The 22,491-nt window shown below is 40.4% G+C and overlaps 1 protein-coding gene across 5 annotated transcripts in view; it reads right to left on the bottom strand.

Moving 5' to 3' along the window:
- Positions 1 to 22,491, bottom strand: part of ST7 (suppression of tumorigenicity 7) — a 140,003-nt gene that overhangs the window by 11,861 nt on the left and 105,651 nt on the right. For all 5 annotated transcript variants that reach the window (XM_038179926.2, XM_038179932.2, XM_072033509.1 and 2 more), the window contains 3 exons: positions 15,306 to 15,378; positions 13,595 to 13,697; positions 3,393 to 3,543 (listed from right to left, as the gene is read on the bottom strand). In XM_038179926.2, the coding sequence (XP_038035854.1) occupies positions 3,393 to 3,543; positions 13,595 to 13,697; positions 15,306 to 15,378 (327 nt within the window). The remainder of the gene's footprint in view (positions 1 to 3,392; positions 3,544 to 13,594; positions 13,698 to 15,305; positions 15,379 to 22,491) is intronic.

Here is a 22,491-nt window from a genome sequence, read left to right on the forward strand (position 1 = left end):
CCTTTCTTCCTCCTCGCTCTCTGCTTCAATATGACATTCACCTGCAGCCTTGGAGACAAGGCGAAACCCAGAGTTGAAGTGACCTGAATCAGGTACTGTTCTGACACTAACTAGGAGAATTTGGGGGAAGTTGTTTTTAACTCCATGAGCCTCAACTACGTACTTGCATAACAGTGCTCCTTAGGGCTTCATTAAAGCTACTGAAATACATGTACTTACTGTTGACAAACATCACAAGAGCATCAAAGTCAGCACGTGGCAGAGGAGCATCAGAGCTTTCAGCCCCACGTTTGTTCCCTAAGAGGCAGTCCCTTAATTTTCAGCAGTTTTAGAAAACAGCCCAGGCTGTAAAGGTCTTCTAATATTAACCCTTCATACTTTTCACAGTGCCCCCCAAAAGCCAAGTAAAAATCCAATAAACCAAGCCTTGTGTGATCCTCACATGAAACAACCTTGAGTGTCTGTACAACAATGGATGTGGAGGGATGGATGTTCAATGCTCGTTACTTCAAAATCACTAACAGAAGTATTCTCCTGAAATTTTGGCTTAATATTTAAACAGATGATCAAGCCTCTTCTGCCTCACCCTAAATTGCAGTAGTATTAAGACTGTAATTGAAATCAAAAGGGACAGTAAAGCTAAAGATGGCAGAATGGATTGCGTTGAATTTAAACAGCCACTTTCAACATGTGACCGAATATTGAATATTTACAACAAAATAGTTTATTTAGCAGGATTATCAGCCACAGAAGAAAGTACTCTGGTATATACATGAAGAGTTTATGTTCAAACAGAAACTCCTCCTACAATGGCAATTCACCATTGATCCATATACTCGTAAAAGCTACCATAATGGCTGAGAACACGTAGGTATTTACTCTTCATGCAAACAATGGGAAATGTGGTGCACGTTTAGAAACTGACAGTGATGAACAGGCTCCTTGGACTCCCTTGAAATTTGGAAACACTTTCTGTATGGAGCACCTGACTCCAACCCAGAGCAGCATTTCACATGGTGTCACTCGGGCTTACGATCTGCACCACGAATACAACTTTATTTTGACTGATCAAAAAAAAAAAAAAGGAGCAGGAAACAAATAACTTTCTAGTTTGATGATTATCATTATTTTCATAACCTCACTGCTCTCAATTGCTGAATACAATTTAGACAAAGCACTCTGTAGGCACTTCAGAGCTGAAAATACCACAAAGACAACTTTTGTCAGAGGCCACCTTACTTAGGAGTGCCCTTATTCTCCTCAGAAGCATTCAGAAGGTGCACCCAAGCAACTAACTCAGACACTGTACTTGGTTCTGCCCAGTTGTCACAGGGTTACAGCTGAAGAGTACACGTGTCTGTGGGCTTTAGCTTCCTACACACAACCTGCTAAGCTGAGGCTTGTGGGTATTTTAAGCGCACTGACAGAATTGCACAATTTCAAGACATGACAAGCACATGAATGAAAGAAAGCGAGGGCAACTGACCCCATATGGCAGGCTGTTGGTATGAAATAGTATTTAATTAACTCTATTTTCTCTGTCATGTTTCCACTGGATTTAACTTACAATTAGGCAGAGATGCTAAGGAAACCTTTATCAAATAAAGGATGTAACAGCAATATAAATAGCTTCCTACAGCCTTAAAGAACGTTACCCATACTAAGATATGGACCAGAAGTTACAATTATTAGATTAAATTCTGGTAAAACCATTAAATCCCATGACTATCCATGCTTAAGGAAAATCTGAAAAAAGTTCTTGAGGGCCACTGCACAGTTCATCTCTCTCTGAAGTTGCTGTGCAAAATGAGTTAGAGATTTTTCTTTATAGTTTACACAACAACAGCCATTAACATCTTACAGGCTAAGGTACCAATATTTCCTAATGAATTACATATTCAGCTTGCTGTGGGGGGTAATAAAGAGAGGAATCGATTCATGTAGCTAGATGGGAATGCCCCACATTGCCTTGAGGCACAGATGACTACATTTCCTAGTTGGCAGTGCAACCAGCCTCCAGTGCCAAAAGCTGGTCTTGGAAACAGCCCCTTAAGGACTCCCCAGCCTGACAAAGCAAAAGAAGATCTATTTGGGATTCTCTCCAAAATGCTGCTCCATAATGATGGCATATAACGAGGCTTTTGGCTAAACAACTTCTGCAAGCATCTGGAAAATAAATTCTACAGAAGGACAAACCACTGAAAATAAACCACTGCGAAGAAAGCTATGACAGAGAAAATAACAGAATGGAAGAAATCACAGGAAAAAAGCAAGCAGATAGGAGAGAGATCAACCCCCAAATGACTATGGTACAAATTACCAAACAAGGTGTTCTACACACCTAGAATTAAAGCCATTGTTTCCTCAGGAAACATATCCTGCAGATCAGGCAAGTTCAGGTCATTTAATACAGTGACTGAGACAGTAAGTCACTTTTAAGCTGTGTTTCAAGCGGTAAGTTCCTTTCTGTAGAAATTATCACAATGACAACCTTTACCTTCTCTAAGAAACCTAAGTGAGAAGAGCAAATGGAGGAAGGAAAAAACTGGTGGTATGATAACATATGAAAAGGCTGAAAGAAAGCAGAAGACAGGACTGCAGAAAAAAATGGACTGGATTACAGAAGGAAAAAATCATCATAAAAAAGGACATAGAGGCTCTTTCTAAATGGTCATTTTTAATTCCTTGGAACCTGAAAAGGAGACATCAAAGACAGGATAAGATAATTTAGCTGTGAAGGGGTAATATATGATCTTTGGAGATCATATACTCTAACCTCCGACTCAAAGCAAGGTCACCTTCCAAGTTAGATCCAGCTGCTCAGGGCCACGTCCAGCTGAGCTCTGAGAACCTCCAGGGATGGTGATCTCACCACCTATCAGCAACCTGTTCCAATGCATCACCACTTTCATTCTGAAAATATTTTTCCCATGTCTAGATTGAATTTCTCGTGCTGCAACTTGTGTTTATTGCCTCTTGTCTTTGTGTTGTGCCCTTCTGAGAGGACTCTGGCTCTATCTTCCATAATTTCTTTCTACTGGGTGTCCAAAGATAGCAGCTGAATCCCCCTTACACCCACCAGAAGTCTTTCCCAAGCTGGATAAAACCAGCTTCCCCAGTGTCTTTTCCTACATCACATATTCCAGCTCCCCAGGCATTCTAGTGGTCCTCCACTGGATTAACTCCAGCTTGTCAATGCAAAAAAATAAAAATAAAAATCATAAAATACTGTCTTGCTTTATACTACACATTTAAAATATTTCAGTGCTAGTGAGGATACCACTGACCTCCAAAAATTCCACATGCTATACTTCACAAAAATCTCTCATTTTCTCATGACATTCATTGAAAAATATTTGATTAGCTTCTTTGTAAGAAAAAGAATTACTTACTGCCTTCCCATGTACAGTGTAAGAGATTCAATGCTCCCTCTACCCTTTTCCAGTGTTGAAGATGAAAGAAAGCATATGCTATTGCTTCACTGTCCCCTCTCTTCAGAATATGTTCAGGGGGCAGAATTAAGCTTTTCATTTCTAGTAGATACTGCAATAAAAAAGCAGAGTACAATTATTTCAGGAGTAACAAAAAACACAGAAAGCTTCCTGCAATTCTACAGTGCATACTGAAAGGTCTATTTCCCTAAAGCATTTTGTTTCATAAGTGTTTCATCAGATGTGTAACATCAGCAACTGCACTAGGAGATAATTACGAAATGATTCCCAAACACTAAGACACGCTGACAGATGGTTAATGTTTTGCTCTTCACTTGCAGCAGGAAGACCATGGAGAATTTCAAACTGAGATGCCTCTCTTATCGGACGGGAAGAAAAAAAAAAGCTCAAAGTAGAAGAGAGACTGTAATTACAAGAGCTTTTTAATTAGAAATGTTCATAACGAAATGAAGACGACATTAAGCAGTTGGATGCACATAGTCATAGGTTGCACACAGGTAGCTTTACTGCATTACCATCCACAGGGTGCTAGGTCGATAAACATGCAGGGCTGGCAGCCACCTAAGCGGCTACCAACAATTTATGAAGAAATAAGGTTTACAAAATGTAACAAATATCAGATTTCCACCCAAAAAAAAAAAAAAAAAAAAAAGTACTTGATATTTAAGATTGCTACTCAAAATACTTACTGAAAATGGCATGAAAATGAAAAACACCACTGGCCAAACCCACAAACAACTTGCCCAGTTAGTGGATCCCCTACAGCAGCAGGTGACTGAAACACACAGAGGGTTCATGGCACAGAAGACAGAGGTCCTGAACATTACTCAAGCAGGGGATCTTTCCTCATTCCCCAGCCCAGGAGTTAGGCCACTACCAGATCAGCAGACATTGCCTCAGCATTGGCGTTACTTCATCCCAGTCAGTGGAAGGGAAATTTTTTTTTTGGAGTAGCAAAAATAGATTTAAAGATGAGAAACTGCAGATTTTAGATAGGGAGGGTAACAGTTTGGTGAAATTAAAGAGGGTACAAAAGAAAGCTATGGACAATCACCAGCAAAAAGAGAGAAAGTGCGCAGCCCCTCTACTCTAGATAGTCTCTGTGCCTATGTGTTGGTCTCTGCTCTGGTTGGGAAGAAGGACTGCAGAATTAAGGACTGACAAGAACTGAGTGCAGGCACTTGCCAGAAGGTTGCTGTGACACATCAAAGGTGACGGAGAGGGGTGGGTGATGGCACCCTTCTGGCTCCTGTCAAATACCAACCTCTGCAAAGGGGAGACTCGCACGCTGGCTCAGTGATGCGTGAAAGAGGAACAAAAAGAGGGGGAAAGAAACAAATGAGAATTCCAAATCATCCTTGGAGAAAGGAAGAGGAAAGGCCCAAGAGGAAGGAGAATCAACAGGCATGATGTCCTGGAGGGCATCCTAGAGCTAGTCATCCCTTCAGCCAGAGGACGCCTGGAAGGAGCTAGACAAACAGGTAAGGGATTGAAGAGACCAAGGTCAAAGCAAAGAACTGACAACACCAAGAAACAGATAAGTAATTCAAAGGGAAAGAAAAATCACACGTGTTTCTGATGCAGGTCACTACTGAAGGAGAAAAAAATGAATTAGCAGTGAGAATAACATGGGATATTGGATTTTCTCTAAAGCCGTTCAGAAAAATTAGAGAGCTCTGTGGAGCAGGTGGATTAGTGCAGGAAGCTGCAGCCTAGTAGGCAGGGCAGTCTGATGGGGGATTGAGTGGCAGAAAGAATGGAATAAAGACCTGACAAGGGGGCTGCCGAGCTTGCAGAGACACAGGGGATGTTCTTATTTACTGCCTATATGAATTTGTCACCCCTTTAAAAGCTCAGGTCCTACCCATTAAACAGAATGGAATATGGCTGTGTGGGATGCAGACTGCTTGCTAACTGCTCTGTTCTTTTAGAACACAAATCTCGCTTCCTTATATTTTGCAAAAACAAGATATTTAAGTATTTAAATATTTAAAACAAAGGGAAAAAAAATGCCACTATTTGTAGGGAAAAAGAACAGGAAGGAATGTCCTATCTCTAGGAGCATTAAGACGGAAACATGCTCTTTTGATTCTTATGTACTGCTTGTTAGCAGTGATTAAAAACAAATTAAGTGGAAATACCTTATGGTAGGCTATATCTTAAGACTTGCACATCAAGTTGTGTTGATATGCGCAACTACCTTTTCAGTCTTCATTTTTCTCAGTTTCAGAAAGAAAAAACTATTTCTAAAAGTTTCTTGGGTCAAAAACGGGAGACACTCCTCCCCCACTGCTCTGTGACAGCGACTTTCCCAAACCAGATGCCCGTAGTATGGCTTGGTGACATTCAGGACGGCTCACACAAAGTCGATGGATGGCTCGAGTCTCATTCAGGCCCTGTAATCATTTCTGTCCTATGCACAGAGGCCAGGCCCACCTTTGGGGCATAAAAGCTATCAAGTAATTTACTCTGGAGGGACTGCCGGCAGGAATGCTGCCTGTAGGCAGCCCCAGGCAGACCTCAGCTGGAACACTGCACATCAGGCACATCCAGAAACATAAAGCTCAAATTCTACAGGAACACAACAGAGTCAAGCAAGAACATGGCAAGCCTGCTGCGTGAGAGCACACTTCAAAGCTTCCGTTTGTTTAACCTACCTATAGAGCAGAAATGGGCACCAAAAGGAACCCAGCTGAAGGCTGAGCTCAATCATCCGAAGGAGGGATATGGCAGTCCACGACAATGAATGAATTTGATATCCTAGAATGACATCCATCCCTGTGTTGCTGTATTTTCAAGGAGAATTCAAGGGCCCTGAGAGCCCTTCCACCTTCCTGGAGGTCTTCCTGAGAGGGCTCAGGGTCTGCTTGCAGTTAGCACAGCCAAGGCAGACCCCATTTTTGGGTGACTGCAGGCTACTGCCACCCAGGTACCTGACAGACAGGACTGAGTCTCAGATATCTGCTGGGTTTCTAGCAGATTGTCACTGTGATGAACACAGTCCCCACAAACAATTTGTACTGGAGAAAAAGGCAAATTCCAGTCAAATGAAATGAAATTAAATAAATCTTTCTTCCAAATCTGCTCAATCAGCTGCCAGTTTATCATGGTAATGGCAATCCTGATGAACTTCAACGCACGACAAAAATCTGCAGCTCTTGGCTAGCCAAAGACATTTGATTTTGGTTCCCAAGTTGCTGCTATTGCACTTAAATCAAAGATGCTACATGAGACAGGCACAGTTTTCTTTCTCTTTAACATCAAAGACTACAGGGTGGGAAATTGGCTGTTTATACCTAATTTCCAAAGGCCTCAGTCCAGAGCACAGACTTGTTCTTACAGGACTAATGTAGATGTAAGATCCTACCATACCAGCAAAATTCATAGCACTGTGAACTCCAGCTGGCTTTCCAAGAGAACAACCAACACCTGACAGATCCCTTATTCACCTGTGCCTCTCGATATACTGCCTGCCATGTGTGCACAGCCATGATCCTACATTTAAAGCAATAAAACTTCATCACCTTTTCAAAACTTTGAATACTGAGGGAAGACAGGGAGGGGCTTTCTGTCATTCTGATAGGGCTCTGAACCCAAGCACGGTTCCTGTGCAAGGGAAGCCAAGTTAACAGGCTAAATAACCACAGCAAGCAAAGAGTTGGCCATCAGGGAGGAAATGGAGGTGGCAAGCCCTGCACATCTCCACCTGCACTTGTTTTTCAATGACAAATGAAGAGGTTTAACCAGAACAGGAAATAATGCACACCACCACCACCATCATGGGGTTACCTTTTTTCTTTAAAAAAGGGACCAATGTGGGGAAGACAATCTAGAAAATTTCAGCCAGAATGATCTAACTGTGATCAAGGTATGAGTGAATACTCAAGTTGCCCAACCATTACCGTCACCAACAGATGGCTCACCCAGCCTTTCTCCACTGCACTGTGTTGGTTTGAATTTTGTGTTGGTTTTTGTTTGTTTGTTTGTCTCCTGGACTTTCTCTTCCCTCATCCCATACTTCTTCCTGACAAAAATCTATCTTTTAGGATTTACAAGGGAAACAGCATGTAATTCCACAGAAGGCTTCTGGGCTGGCTACTTGACACTGTAATAGCAAAAACCACGAGCTACAGCCACTCTGGCCACATGTGGGAACGCACCTTTTAATGAGCACTTGGAGGATGACAGTGGAAACTTGCAAGGGTGTTACTGTTGTTATAATGCCTATAGGTGCAAACATTGTGGTAAGTGCTGTACAAGCACTTCGCTGTGTACACGCAGTGTAATATGGTGGAGTTCATAGTTCTCTTACTTGAATTGATTGAATACTCTTTATTTCCTCCGTAATATTGACAGCACTCTGCCTACTACTTCTCTGCTGGGAGTGCTTGTAACATTCCAAATTAATGAGCTACTTCAGTGCCCCGTTAGAAAATACATCAACCTATCTCAGGAAGGTTTTCCCTCAGTTCTGCGTGTTACCTCTGAAATTACAGCTCAGGCTGCTCACAGGCAACACTCACTGCACCTGTGACAGCATCGCCTCCAGGCCAGAACATCAGAATTCAACACTGTTTGGACAGGAACTCTTCCTCCCAGTGGGATGAGCAGCACAAGCTTAAAGCAAAGTTCCAAAATACTGGATTCTACATGCCCAGAGAAGCCAACTGTAGGTCACACTACAAGTCCTCATTGGATTGATGGTAATTAACAAGGTTGGCCTTTTTGCTGGAGATACAAAACAAATCACTGTCTCGCTGAGCAGCTAAAAGCTCTCTTCAACATGTCTGGAACAGTTTCTCTGTAATATCATGGGGTGTGCGGGACGGATTCCTTTCCCATCTGGTATATAAATTTGTTTGCATTATTTGTTTCTATTAGCAACTACAACTTACGAGAAACCACGGGTGTGTTCAGAGACACAGTTCTCATTATAAAATAAATTACAGTAAAGGAGATAAGAAAGAAATGAGGAAGAATGAAAGGGAGAACAGGTAAATCTTTAAAAGTGTTCAAGTTAATAGTTGGATATAACCTTTTAAGAAACAGATTACTCACAAAACTGACATTTCTTAAAGTATCATCAATATTTGCACTGCATAGATTACAGTGAAGTTCAGCAGGTACCCTCTTTGCATCAGTTCAGTCCTTGGCTTACATGGCCACCCCAGACAACTGTGTGCAGGGCACACCTCTGGCTAAATTGTAATGATTAGATATAGATGGACCATCATCTGACCCTCTGACTTTACTAGACTTAAAAATGTTTGTGCCTTATGAATTGCAGAAAAGATTTGGGGGAGGGAGGGGTGCGCTTCTCAGGATGAGTTTGAGAGGAGGAAGCCTTGCAAATCGATTCAGAAAGGGTGTTCCGCAACTGAGGAACATCGCAGACACAGCTGTGGTATTTTATCAGCATTAACTCGAGATAGTTACATTGCAAAGAAGCGGGGAAGCTCCAACAATAACATATAAATAATATTGATGAAGTCTTCCATGCATACATACATACTTATTCATATGCTCCATGACCTGTGTACTCCCCATGACCGAGGATGTACTACTCTCTTTTCCATACAAACCCCTCAGGAATACAGTGATACCCCAACTATGGCAATAAAACCTTTTTCCTGTTGTTTAACCCTTAAATTTTTGAGCAGCACGTTGCCAGTGTCAGCACATTTCCTTGGGACAAACACTACAGTGCCTGATGCTATACTAACACAAAGGTATCCCGGAGCATACAATCTCATTTAAGAAAGAGATGGCTTGAAAAAAAATCAGGCAAGTGGCCACAAACAAGCAATACAACTTGGTGTTATTCTTCTCTTAGTGGAACTCACAGCTCTTTGCTTTGCTCTCTTTCCTGCTGTACTGCTGACTTCCATCTGCTACTGGTATGTTTTTCTTCTACTAAAAAGGAGCCTGAAAAATATGCTGCCTGGTCACCTGCTTTCTCTTTACAAAGACAATCTCTGCCAAGGCATAGAACTGCAGTTTGCTGTAGCTGAGCTGTCTCAGCAACATAAACAAGACAAACTCTGTAAACAGAGGTAATATCTTCTATCAGATATTTTTCTGGTACAGCTTAAAAAATTAAGTGGCTTTCTAAGCACAGAAACCTTTTGATTTCAGGTAAGATGTCTTCAGAATGAGAAACCATGATCAGTTGGACAGTGGTTCAGTTTTCACTGCAGTTAAGAAAGAAATCACTGCTGACACACCTCAGCTGGCCTTCCACTACACAGCTGAGCTTCCAGAAACAGCACAGCCAGCTCAGCTGCCCAGCTTTCTGGATAGATTTGGCAAAATGCACGGAGCTCTGTATTGCCCTTGTTCACTAAAACCTAGTTCTGGTACCTCCACGTGTCACATCTTGTCTCCAGCATAACTGAAAAGCAATGACAATTTATCACCTGTAGCTGAAGAAAACTGTCATCGAAACATACTAAAAGAAATGGAAGAAGAGCCCTGTGTCAAAAGAAGATTAATTGCTGGAAAGGGGGCTGCCTGAAGAAAGATTGCCAGCCTTACTAGGTCTCCATAAGAGGCATTTTTGTGTGGACACAAAATAAATGTGGAGTCATCCAGGATCAATGGAGTTGGGTGCACACCACAGAAACCAGCCAATGTTTGAATGTTTACTTTTCACCATCAGTGCTCAGAGAATTCCCATATCTTCTAGAGAAGAATTCGGATTTTGTCCATTTGCTTACACTAAGCAAATTCAATTAATAACTAGAAACTTGGTGAACAAAATTCCAAAGCCAGGTTGCTTACTAGGTTTTTTTTGTTTCCCTTCTCTTTTACACAGGATGATCAGCCCCTCTGCATTCAAAAATGCTTGTGATGGGTAAGCAATCTATTTACTTATTAGAAATCCTTTTCAATGTTAAGAGTAACTGCATTTTCATTTTCTTTTGCCTACATCTTCACATGACAAACACAGAGAGAATGCCCAGAGCACGCTGGCTCCCACGTGGAAGACCGGTGCTTTTGCAGGGTTTCTCACCTCTATGTAAAGATGGGAATCTGAGACTTTCAAACTGTTTCTTCTTAAACTGTTCCTACATCTTCAAGTTACGCTTGAAATAAAGTGTAAGAAGGAAAATCTGACCATCTGACATGATGGCACACTGGACTGGAATCTGGCCATACATTTCCAGCAGTACCATAGTAGGAGTCTAATGGTTGTTTTACACCAACCTGTAACGGGTCAAAGGCAGACCCATTCTCCCTTTGTTTCCAAGTCTAGCTCAGCAACATATCTCAGCATGGTCAAATTGTGTTCTCTGCTCTCTCCTCATCTCAGAATCTCATTAACAAAAATTTGCTGCTTCCTGTTAAACGTCTCAAAAATGCATTTCCAGTAATAATCTTTTTTATGTGATGAATTTTAACGATTACACTGAAAATGGAAAATCTCCTTTTGAGAGAAACCGTAAACATATTGGACCATTTAATTTTTTTTTCCTCCTTAATACTGTAGGTCCTTTCAAGGCTTCTGCTGAGAACTTTGCAAATGCTTTCAGTAATATGTCAACTTCATAATTTATTTCTTCCTCGGTCAGAACAAGAGACTCATTAGCGTTAAAACGCTAAAGAAGCTTTGAAGATGTATTAGCGTTGTGGCACTGTTCAATTTCTGGTGATTTCTTTTTAGCTGCTTGCTACAGCTTATCTCTGTTTCTAGAGACTTCAATCATAATTGAGCAGAAATTGAGGTGCAATATCCACACTCTGCATAAATTTATAATCATGGATATTTTATTGCTACCTTTATAGCATTTAGCTAATAGCAAAGAGAATATAAATGCAAAATCAGGAGTGCTGTATATTAGTCTGTATTACAACTGGTTACGCTGTTTTAATGTCAAAATATAAACTTTTTAAAAAAAAAACAACAACAAAGTCTGCTCCCATTAGTACCTCCTTATCCTGGTAATTCATCCTTTTCACAATGATTTTTAATCTCAGAATGACAGCCTGTGAAATTCAAACTGAAGGAATCAATTAACAATGTGAACTAGACTGAGGAACTTAAATGAGGACTGGACTTCTGTTAAAAGTACAGAAAATAACATTAAATTTGCATTTTGCACATGGGGGATGCTTGTTGGAAAGGGAATTTCAGCCTTTTATTGAACAGTCACCTAAACAGGAGTTGGTGAGTGAGACAAGGGTCACAAGCAATGAATAAAAGCAACGACCTGCAAGCAAAGCAGCATCTTGAAGGTCTGGAAGTGCAGAGATTACAGGGGCAACTGCCACAACTTACAGGAAATTAGATTTTGCAATGGAAATCAAGCCAAAGAAAAGAAGGCTCTTGGTAGTGTTGAGCATGGGGGCAATAGCAGGATGGACATCAAAAGAGTATTCAGAAGTGGAAACCATTGCAGCCAATAGTCTCCCCAACCCTGAGCAATGAAAGAACTGGATCCAGAAACTGCCAGACTTGCACTACAAACTTAAAAGAGGAAAATCCCCATTCAAAATCAAGTGATCTGGTAATGAGAATGGTAAATGGAGTACCACGTATTATTTAAAGGAGGGAAATAACGTATGTTAATGTGGATTTATGAGTACACAATCTGTTAAAAAAGATTTTGAAGGAAAAAAACACTCAAAAGCATGAAGGCAAGTAAGCTCCCAAGGACAGATCATGAGAAGACTAAATTGACATCTTTGCTTGGCAAGCGATCTATTTTTTAAAAAAATAAGGATATGTTTTAACTGGGTAAGAAAGAATTTGAAAAAAATTATCCAGAACAAGACTGGAATAGAGAGGCAAACAGACAACGAGGTAGAAGAGAGCATCAATGGCTGTATTGGTGTAAAAGTCATTGGGATGAAAGAGATAAACAGAGTTCCATAGGATATCCAAGAGCAGTCTTGGAACCAAATTTGACTGTTTTCATTGTAAGCTTGCCACAAAAGTAGAAGATCAGCTAATAACACAAATGGACTCACCTAAATCTAGTCTAAAAATCAGGCTTTTCATGGAAAGTAGTTGCTTCTTCCATGGTCAACGTAGAAAGAAGCACCTCAGAAGGAAAGACTGTCTACAGATGTCTAACACAGTTCCTTCTTGCCACTGTTTGTCGAGGAAGTCTAGACAATTTTATTAAATGGTCTACCTTTCTGATAGCTAAACCATGCTATTTAGTGGATGGCCTAACAGATATATCTCACAGAAAGAATACTTAATTCCTGAAATGATTGGGAACAAATTTTCTGAAATACATGCATATACAAGGAAGAAATTTTGAGTGTACCTTGACCAGACTTGGTGTTCAGTTCTAACTAATGAATAGGCTCCCTACATTAACACACGAACCATCTGCTCTCTAGCAAAGGCTGCTTGCTTTCACAGTGCAACACTGGTCCAAAGAAGGTTTGCAGGGTGAGGTTCAGAGGCAGATCTGGGGCCAAAAAGCATCTGCCTTCTAATTTGCCTTTACAGTGAACTTACAGACTGCAGGTGAGAAAATAATAAATTAGCCTTCAGTAGCCACAGGCAAGATTCTTACTGCTGAGATACACATCTAGGGCGAGGATTAGGGAATTAAAACATAAATCCCTTTTCTTACTGATCTTTGTAGTCCTCAGTGATTCTTCATCTCTGAGCTATGTGTTCTCAGAGCTTAATGACAGAGTGCTGCATAAGGATTACTAATGCAACTTGTCTGAAGCATAGCATGAACTCCAAATCTAAGTTTCTTTATATGGCATATCAAAACCATGTTCTTTCATGTAGTCATCAAAACAAAGAGAATATGTTACTTTAAACTAGAAGATATTTTATGGCTATTGGGCAAAGAATAATCTGTTCCTATATATAGTTCTGTCCTGCAGCATAGCATTTGGTGGTATCTACTACCACAACGCAGTATGCAATTGTTAGTCACACAGAAGACTCACTTTAGCTAAAATTACAAGCTTCAAGTGTCACACTTTATGTGAAATACCTGAAGAAAAAAATTGCAGATTATCAGCCTCTTTGCCCTCCTATTGCTTATTCCCTTTTCTACAACATCATGTGATTAACTGAATATCAAAAAAAAAAAAAAACAAAAAAACAACAAACAGGAGTTAGGACCTCAGCAATTTTACAACTACAACAATATTTTCTCCATACTCACTTTTGGCACATGTGGATTAAATTCTACTGCTCTGTGAATAGCTTCTACTGCATTCATCTCTGCAGTACTCAGCCCTCGCCTTGAGGCAGCCTCTGGAGAAAATCTAGAAAAGCAAAGGAACAAACACATTAGGTCAGAAATGCTAGTAAGAAGAAGGCAGAAAAAGAATCTAGATCATGGGCCCATGTAACCAAACTGTGTCAGTTTCCTATGCTCTCCAAACTTCCATAGTAAGTGGAAACTCTAAGTGATCTATTACGTGAAGGCCAATGAAAATCCCAGCAGAAGTGGAAAGCATGTTTGCATCTAGTCAAGGCAGGAAGTCAGTTCAGTCAGATCTTTCTCTGTTGCTAATCTAAATTTGCTCTAGATACCTTTCTAAGGGGCATATTCAAGGCTGAAGTTGCAGGAAAAAAAAATAAAAGTAAAAAAACCCAATGCCAAATAATCGTTGGAGGGTTTCTACTAAAAAGAGGTTCGGGGAGGTTTGAGGGAGGTTCCCAACCCAATGCCCCTGGGCCAGGTTGGGATGGAAGCACGATGCAGCAGCAGTAGCGGGTGGTCTACTGGCCGCAGCACCATTGAGGGTAGCATGCCCAAACTGCGGGCAATTCATCTGCCCCAGTGAATGAAAAACCAGACCATGCAATCTCTTTCTCACCTCACACCCCACGGCTAACTCCAGAGCTGTACTTGGCAGGCAGACACCACAGGGAAAGCTGTGACAACCTTAGCCCTGCCCTCCCAAGCTGGAGTCGCTGTGTAGGGAGGAAAGATGTTGCAGTAGGTACTGGCGATCTACAGGATAAAAAGAATGAAAGAAAATTACTTAGATCTTGATGTGTACATACACTTTAAAAGCAAAAACTGTCAGGATGTCAGTCAAGAGAACGGCTTTCCACTCTACTTGCTTTCCAACTTTAGGGAGGCATTTGGCCCTCAGGTGCACGGACACAACTCCTGCCTGGGATTTGTGTAAAGGCATCTGAGAGCAGAACTGGGATCTTTGGGCTCCATCTCACAAGGAGCTGAGCACCTTTTTGGAGTGGGCCAGCACCCTCAAGTCCACAGGTATCGAGTAGATGTGCTCAGCACCTTGGCAGGTTGAGACCCAGGAGATAGCCATAACAGGAATGAGCAGATATTTGTGTGTCTAAAAATATGAAAATAATCTACCTCTCAGAATCCCTGACATGGTAATGCTACATCCACCTGCCACTATTTAAGCAGTCTTCTCACAGCATTTGTAAATGACATTGTTACCAGTGTATCCACATGCATTTATTACCTTTTTGAGGTCAGGTTTATATAAAGTTGAAGAGGTTGAGCCACACAGCACCTTTCAGTTGAATCTTCTTTTATACTACCCAGGAAGCCAAGGCTCCCCCAGATAGTAAACATTACAGGATCTTTTGGTTACATCTTCATTATACTATCTAGGAAGCCAAAGCTCACCCAGATAGTATACATAAATCTGAAATAAGAATTGAATTTGGGCTATTTCTCTTTTCTTCTTTCGTAATATTTGAACTGCAATGTTTGATCACTGCATTTTTTCTTCTTAGATATAAATTAATTTTGTGAATTTACTGCAGGACTGAATTCTCCTGCTAACCCAGCAGATTGTTAGGGTGTGGGCTCAGCAGATCACCTAAGAGAAATCTTGAGTTAAATCAGGAATTTTGTTGGAGAGAGGTTGTTATGCACTTACTTGTCAGAGACAGCTCTGGCTTTGAGCAACGCAGCTGTGTAACATATTGTTGCTGATTTTGGTAAGCTTATATCTGTTGAAAAGAGAGAAAAAAGTGAACATCTGAGCCCTTAAGAGTCTGCAGAAAGAAGTGTTTGATCAATACTTCATCAAAGTATGCATAGGATGCGCAAAATTATTAAGTGAATGCAGAGTACATTCTGATCTCAGAACTTGCACTCTCATGTTACATGGATTTTAAATTTCCACTCAAGTTAAATATACAGGCTTTAAAACCTGTGTTAATGACCACAGGAACTGCCATTCAATCATCAACTGGTTCATTAAAGAACTAATTCACGGAGTGATATTACAGAGACAGTGAAAAAAACTCATTACTTTGTACATAAAGGTAACCTGGAAAATGTGATTTTTTTCCAGTTTATGAAACATTTAAGAAATAGCTAAGAGCTATCTTATTCCTTCCTCTTGTTTTTATTAAGAAGCAGTTTAATACGAATACAAGGCAGCTACACAAGTTAAGACAGATATTTAAGTAATAATGGATTTGACATGCAAGCAAACAACTCTTAGATTCACTGCAGTTAAAGATCAAGAATACAATTAAGGTGTTTGGCCTCTTAAGGAAATCTTGAACCAAAATGTTCACCAGACAGCCTCAGGCCGTTTTATGCTGTCCTAGATATGCAAAGCAGCCATACATCTGACTTAACCCATTAGTTCCACTTCATACCTGTTCTCTACCAGCAGATTGGCACCAAGCATCCAAAGGGTGCTTAACAGATGCTGCTTAACAGATTTCATCTAGAGATTTGTTCCCACTCTATAAAGAATTGACTTCCACACTAGTAATCTGCCTAGCAGACATATTATCTAGTGGGTGAAATATTCCAGCATTAGAGTGTAAAGATTACAGTTAAATAAATAAAAAAAAACCAAGAACCTAAGGGCTGGATTCTGCACACAGTACACTGGCTACTAGTGTAAGAAAATCCCAATGAAGGAGTAAGATATAAAAAGCATTATGGCCCAGAAATAATATACAGCTTCCACCAGTAAATATCAAAAATAAATAGCATAGTAAATAAAAGGCACTGGACCAGGCCCACTGCAAGAGTGGAGAGTTAATGATTAGACTATTGTTCTCAGAAACTATCTGTCCCTCAGTTTGTCATTGAGAGTGAGATGTAGTGAGCACGTTGGATACTCCCCTATAATATATTCCAACTCTGATTTCATTGGATTGTGTAATTGTAGCAACAAAAGTAATTAAAATCAACAGCATGCAGAACAGTCTAGGTGATGCATATCTTAATTGCTACAATAACAGAAGCTAGCTACAAACACACACTTGAGCACACCTTCAGTGACAGGAAGAGAAAATACTTATAAGCACCTCCAGTAACCCTGCTTATACCAGGTCCTCCTTAGCATTAGGAGTTAAAAGCCATTTCCAGTAAACAGAAGTGGTGTTTTGCAGAACATACTAGGCTCTGTTCTCTAGTTAAAGGCTTGTTTTCAACCATAAATGGATTGGAAGGTAGAGTTTCTTTCTGAATGCAAAAGAAAAACAACAACAACAAAACAATGACCTGTAGTCATTTGTGGGGGTTTGATTTGGTCAGTAGAACACCGTATTTTCCCCTGATCTGTACAGTGTTTTTCTGGGCCACCAGGTCATCTTTGTCTCACAGGAAGTATTTTCCCTTCCCTCAGTTCACATCTAGCCATGTTTGTCGAGGATTGGACAGTTACAAAATTTTGCATGAATGATGCAGAGCAAGGGGTAGATCTGCTGCTAGTCAGAAATCCCTAGAAATTTTCCCATGCAAGCAAAAAAAAAAAAAAAAAAGAAGCGAGAATCCTTGTCCTACTTCAAATAATGGAGTAAGAGCACTCCCTCACTTCTCTATTTGTTTCAAGGCGCTGAAGACTAGGAGGAATCAAGAGGTCTAGAATATGCAATGGATGCAGCAGAGGAAAACCAGTTGTTATAAAAGCTGCCTGCTCTATTTCAACACAGGATGCAGGTATGGCAGCCAAACAGAACGACAGGAAGAACGTGGCAAATCTGTCACTGATACACAATCCATGAGGTGAAGCAATGAGACTACTCCACATAACCGAAGTCACACCGCGTGTCTAATGGCTAGTTTTTGCATCAGATCATTGACTCCTGAATGGCAAATGTTCAGTGGAAGTTACCTGCACCAAGCTGTGAGGAGCACAATTAATTCTAGGATAAGAGCTTAAGGTATCATGGAGTAGGAACTGAGCTTGATGTGAGGTTAAATATACTAAAACAAAACACTAGATCACAAAACAAGGTCTTCTACTAGGAAGCAGGTGCTCCTAGGCTGGAAACAGATGAGGAAAGTCTGTGCATATAGATTTCGGGATGATGCACTGTAAGGTGCTGGCATCTGCACAGGAGGGAAATGTGGTGAGGTGAGGTAAGGCTTAGGTACACCACCTGAGTCATTCCTGCAGAAGCAATGGGATTTTTCAAGGGAATGTTGTGTTCAAATCTCATCACCCATGTTCAAGATCAAGAAAAGTAAACAAAAAGACTGTGAATTGGTTGTGTACCAATCCAAATGAAATATGGCCTGAGCAATGATACAACTATTGCCTATGCACACCCGCAGAGAACACCAGGGAAGGAGAAGGGCTGTTTAATTGAAGGACAATGTTGGCACAAGAATAAACAGTCCAACATCAAATGTAGGCTGGGGATTAAAAGAAAGTTTTAAGACATCAAGTTTGGAGACAGATTTCCAGGTAGAATAACTGGGCAAACAAAATAGCTAATTTTGTTTAATAGCTTGCTCAGCTCACAGAAAGGGTAATCTGCAGTAAATACATCAGCAGGGAACCTGCCTTACCCAGGAGGGCTCTTCACTACTAGGCTCCTAATAAGCAAGCAGCAATTATTTGAGGGTAATACCTACAGTCCCTTGGCAGTGGAAGAAATGCACACAAATGTTGGTGTTTATGTTGCTGTGGAGATAGTGATCACCCTCAGTAGGTCGACGCTGCTCCCCTCCTCCTTTTTGCTTGCCCCATATTAGACTGTAAGGATTCAGCTCTTCTATATCCTAGCCTGATCACTACAATACTTTAAAACCTTCATATAATTTAGGCTTCGTTTCCTAAACTGGACCTTTGTATTTTATAAAACAGCATAAAACAATTATGGCTGGCTATAACTTGACTTTAGCAAGGGAATCAAGTCTAAACTTGCTGTAGGAGATAAGTCCTCTGTCAGGAACCAAAGCGAAGGTTTTCATAGATGAGTGTGTCCAGCTCGCTGAGCCATCTGGCAAAGTATCTTCACATATACTGTTTCCCACCCTCCTATGATTACTTGTGGAGTTCCCACAATGTGCGAAAATATGCAACTGCTATTCTGTTCTCAAAACTGTCAGGATATTTTTGCTTAGTAAGAACTGACATGACAGTCTAAAAAAGGCTCTCCCTTCTTTATTGCTTGTATCTTCAAACAGAATACAAAATAGCTGAAATTTAATTAACAGTCATTTTCTTTGGAGTAGCCCCAGAGAGCTATTGGGAGGGCTGGGAAAGCCAATTCTTACTGGTTATTTGCGTTGTAAGTGATTGCATTGAGAATGAATTAATGGAAGATGCTATGCATAGGGATTTGCAACCAGAGTATCACTAATTCTGTGATTTGTGGTATCCAGAATATGCCATACATCATCTAAATAGATCATGGGATTTCTTACTCTCATAAAATAGCAACTAAACCAAGAAATGATGAATCTGCGTGTAGGCTGGTGCAACATCCCCTATCCAAGTCATCAGAAAGCCCTACATGTGAAAACATGGGCATGCTGCAATTCCTTTAGGTATTAATAAATGGGAAATCTAAGTGACTGGTCAGAAACTACTCCCTTTTTTGACCCAAAAGGACATGTTATTTCCAAGTCAGCAGTGAAGATTCCTACAGGTTTAACTTTAGATAGGTGACTAGTCTTATCAACATTAATAGGATCAAAAGTATTTGCTGAAATAAGCTGTAGATCTGTGGCCACAATTTGTAAAGTAAGATCTTCTCAGTCAAACTCTTAGCTCTTCTCCATACAGTATTGAAGAGAGGCTACACTTCACGTACCAGATGAACTCACATATTTCTAAACATGCAACATTTAAGTATGCCAACAAACTAGAAAAAAAAAAAAAGTGAAAATATAAGAAAAAAGTGACGGACTACAGGACATGCAATGGTTTGGTCTGATTTTCTCTCCCTCAGCCCGTGTATTGACTGCAGTGTTTCAGGGATAGGCCAACACTTGCCTTGTCAGCACAGAGCTCCCCAAGTTCTCTGCACCTGCAGACTAGATTATCAACTCGTGCACAGGTGGAAGGAGGAACTGCTTACGGGAAAGACTGAAAGTGGTCTAATGCATAAATATGTGCTGGCTGGATCAGTGGTGACAGAAGAGAGATGCGGTCATCTATAAAGATACAAACATTGTGGAAGAATAAGAATTAAGCTGATACAAATGGTTAAAGTGAGAGTAAAGGGATGGAATTCAATAATGGAAAATATGAACTGAACATCAGGGGAGAAACACTTTGTCAGAAAGATCTACTGTCCTGTGGTATCATCTCCCACAAGAACAGTCATTGCCTGAGCCCTTTTTCCACAAGACATGGTAGAAAGTATGTTGGAGGGAGCAAAACTATGAACACGATGACCTAACGCTTACTTTGTGCTTGTAACACAAAGCAGTTTGGATTTTCTGTAGTTTTGACATTTCTTCCTCACTGGTGGAAGACCCCAAAATCACACACTGTGCATGGTAAGGCCTGGGCTTTGGTCCCCTGGTAGGATGGGAAAAACATTTCAGCACAAACAAAGTGTGTTTTATTTTACTATGAGCATAGCAAGTGCTTAAACTGTTCAGATATGGACATATTTTGAGGGTTACTGCTGGTTGTAAACGTGTCATGGCTGAGATGAACATCGCAGTGACCAGACATGTGTCAACCCCTTTGATTTGACTGAGTTTAATCCTAAATGCATCTAAAGGGGAAGCAACCTTTTCTCCTAGAGAAGATTAGAAAGAGCAAGATCAGTACCATTAGTTTAGACAATTAGTTTAGACTTTTTGTGTTGTTGCACAAGCTGGAGAAACAAACAAAACAAAGCAAAACACAGAATCATATGGCAAAAAAAAAAAAAAAAAAAAAAGAGAGAGACCAGATGGTATGAACAGACACAGAATTGAGGCAAATATCCACAAAAGCCCCAGAGACCATAGCTGAAGGCTCCATGTGATTAGTTGATCAATCTACAACTACCTACGAACTACCTAACTACCTACGGAAGGAATGCCTTGAAGTTAGATTAGAGGTTAGGAGGAAATTCTTCACTCTGAGGGTGGTGAGGCACTGGCACAGGTTTGCACAGAGAAGCTGTGGATGCCCCATCCCTGGAAGTGCTCAAGGCCAGGCTGGATGGGACCCTGAGCAACCTGATCTAGTGGGTGGCATCCCTGCCCATGACAGGAGGGTCAGAACTAGATGATCTCTGAGGTCCCTTCCAACCCAAGCCATTCTGTGATATGATTCTAAGTTCACTGTAAGTAGAACCTACATACATGTATTTCATACGTTGTAAGGACAAGAAGTTGGACAGAGGGAGACTGAAGAACGGAGAGTAACTCTGAATGGGATACATTTTAGAAAACTGGTTTCTCTACATTAACTGTTAACAAATAAGAATATGATCAATACCCATCCACCATGCACGTTCCAAGATAAAGATGATTGTTTCTAATTGTGTTTTTTTTAAAGGTTTGCATTTTGATTTGACACTAATTTAGAGTAGGATTCTTCGACGTAAGCAGTTACCAAATAAAAGTGTAACAGCCTAGAGCAGAATGAGACCTTTTGCATTAAAAAAAAATCAAACAAAACCAACCAAACAAAAACCACCAAACACTTTATTTCTATGTATCATATGGTCTAAATTCTCTTCTCAAGTTAACTCTTAATTCAGGCCTGTCTACATGGTAACACTCTCCTTCTCCTTCTTTGCAAGTGGTAAGTGAAAGGAGAATCTGTACAAAGTGTTCCTCCTGCAAACCAGAAAGTTTACAGTCTCACAAGAAAGTAAGACAGTGACATTTATTACAAAAAAAAAAAATAAATAAGAAAAAAGAAGCCAAGGAGATCTTCAGGGAGGGATCACTGCATCACTACAACTAAACAAACAGGCCTCCAACCTTTTTTAATTTGATTTTCAATTACCAGAAAGGTCTGAGTTTTCACATAGTACCCAGGTTACCAGAGAATAACAGTCAAGGGATGGACTGCCCAGGGAAGTTAATAAATCATTTGCTCTGAGCATCACAGCAAGCAGACCTACTCCACTGAAAAACAATCAATTTAAAAAGTAAGGAAATAGGAGCAGATAAGCTTTATCTGTTATGAATACCAGAAGCTTATCCCATTAAGAACAGTCTTTTCAGCAGCCATAACTATTTCTGCTGTAAATAACATGGATCCATGTCAAATCGGAGCCAAAACTCTTTTCAGAATTCAACAGTATTTAGGTCATCTGCACTCTATTGACAGGCACTGAACTCTGAAACCATAATGATGTAGCTCAGCAACAGTGCATGACTTCCCACTAATGAGGCCCTTTTTCCATGAATAATGAGTATAGACATCAGCTCTGTTGCCAGGTACATAATATAAACACTATTTAACACACAGCTTTTAGAAAAGCAGTGTGTCTGCTTGCAGAGGCTGAGGTTTTGCACAATGCAATCCAACTTTTTAGCCTAGGGTGGGGGCAGGCTGCTCAAGGAAATAATTTGTTCATATGTTATCAAAATACAATAAATCAGGTTTGGGCTCAGTCAAAAAAAAGGCAGTGGAGTGGAACCAACAGAAACTGCAGATAGGAAAGTATAAATGAGTTCATTGTTTTATAATCCAATAAATCTTACAACACATGAAGCTGATGAGTTCTAAAATGAGCTGAGACTCCCTGAGATGAGCCTTCTGAGACTCATGAGCTGTAAGAGTCATACTGGTTAAGCCTGTGCTTGTGGAGTCCTTGTGCATACCTAGCATATATACACACCTTTCTTTATATATGGCAAAAAAAAAATGAGTTGAAAATGCATAGGCTCAAACAGATGAAGTAAAA

The sequence above is a fragment of the Anas platyrhynchos genome, chromosome 1 (genome assembly GCF_047663525.1).
Source record: "Anas platyrhynchos isolate ZD024472 breed Pekin duck chromosome 1, IASCAAS_PekinDuck_T2T, whole genome shotgun sequence".
In the NCBI taxonomy this organism is placed as follows: Eukaryota; Metazoa; Chordata; class Aves; order Anseriformes; family Anatidae; genus Anas; species Anas platyrhynchos.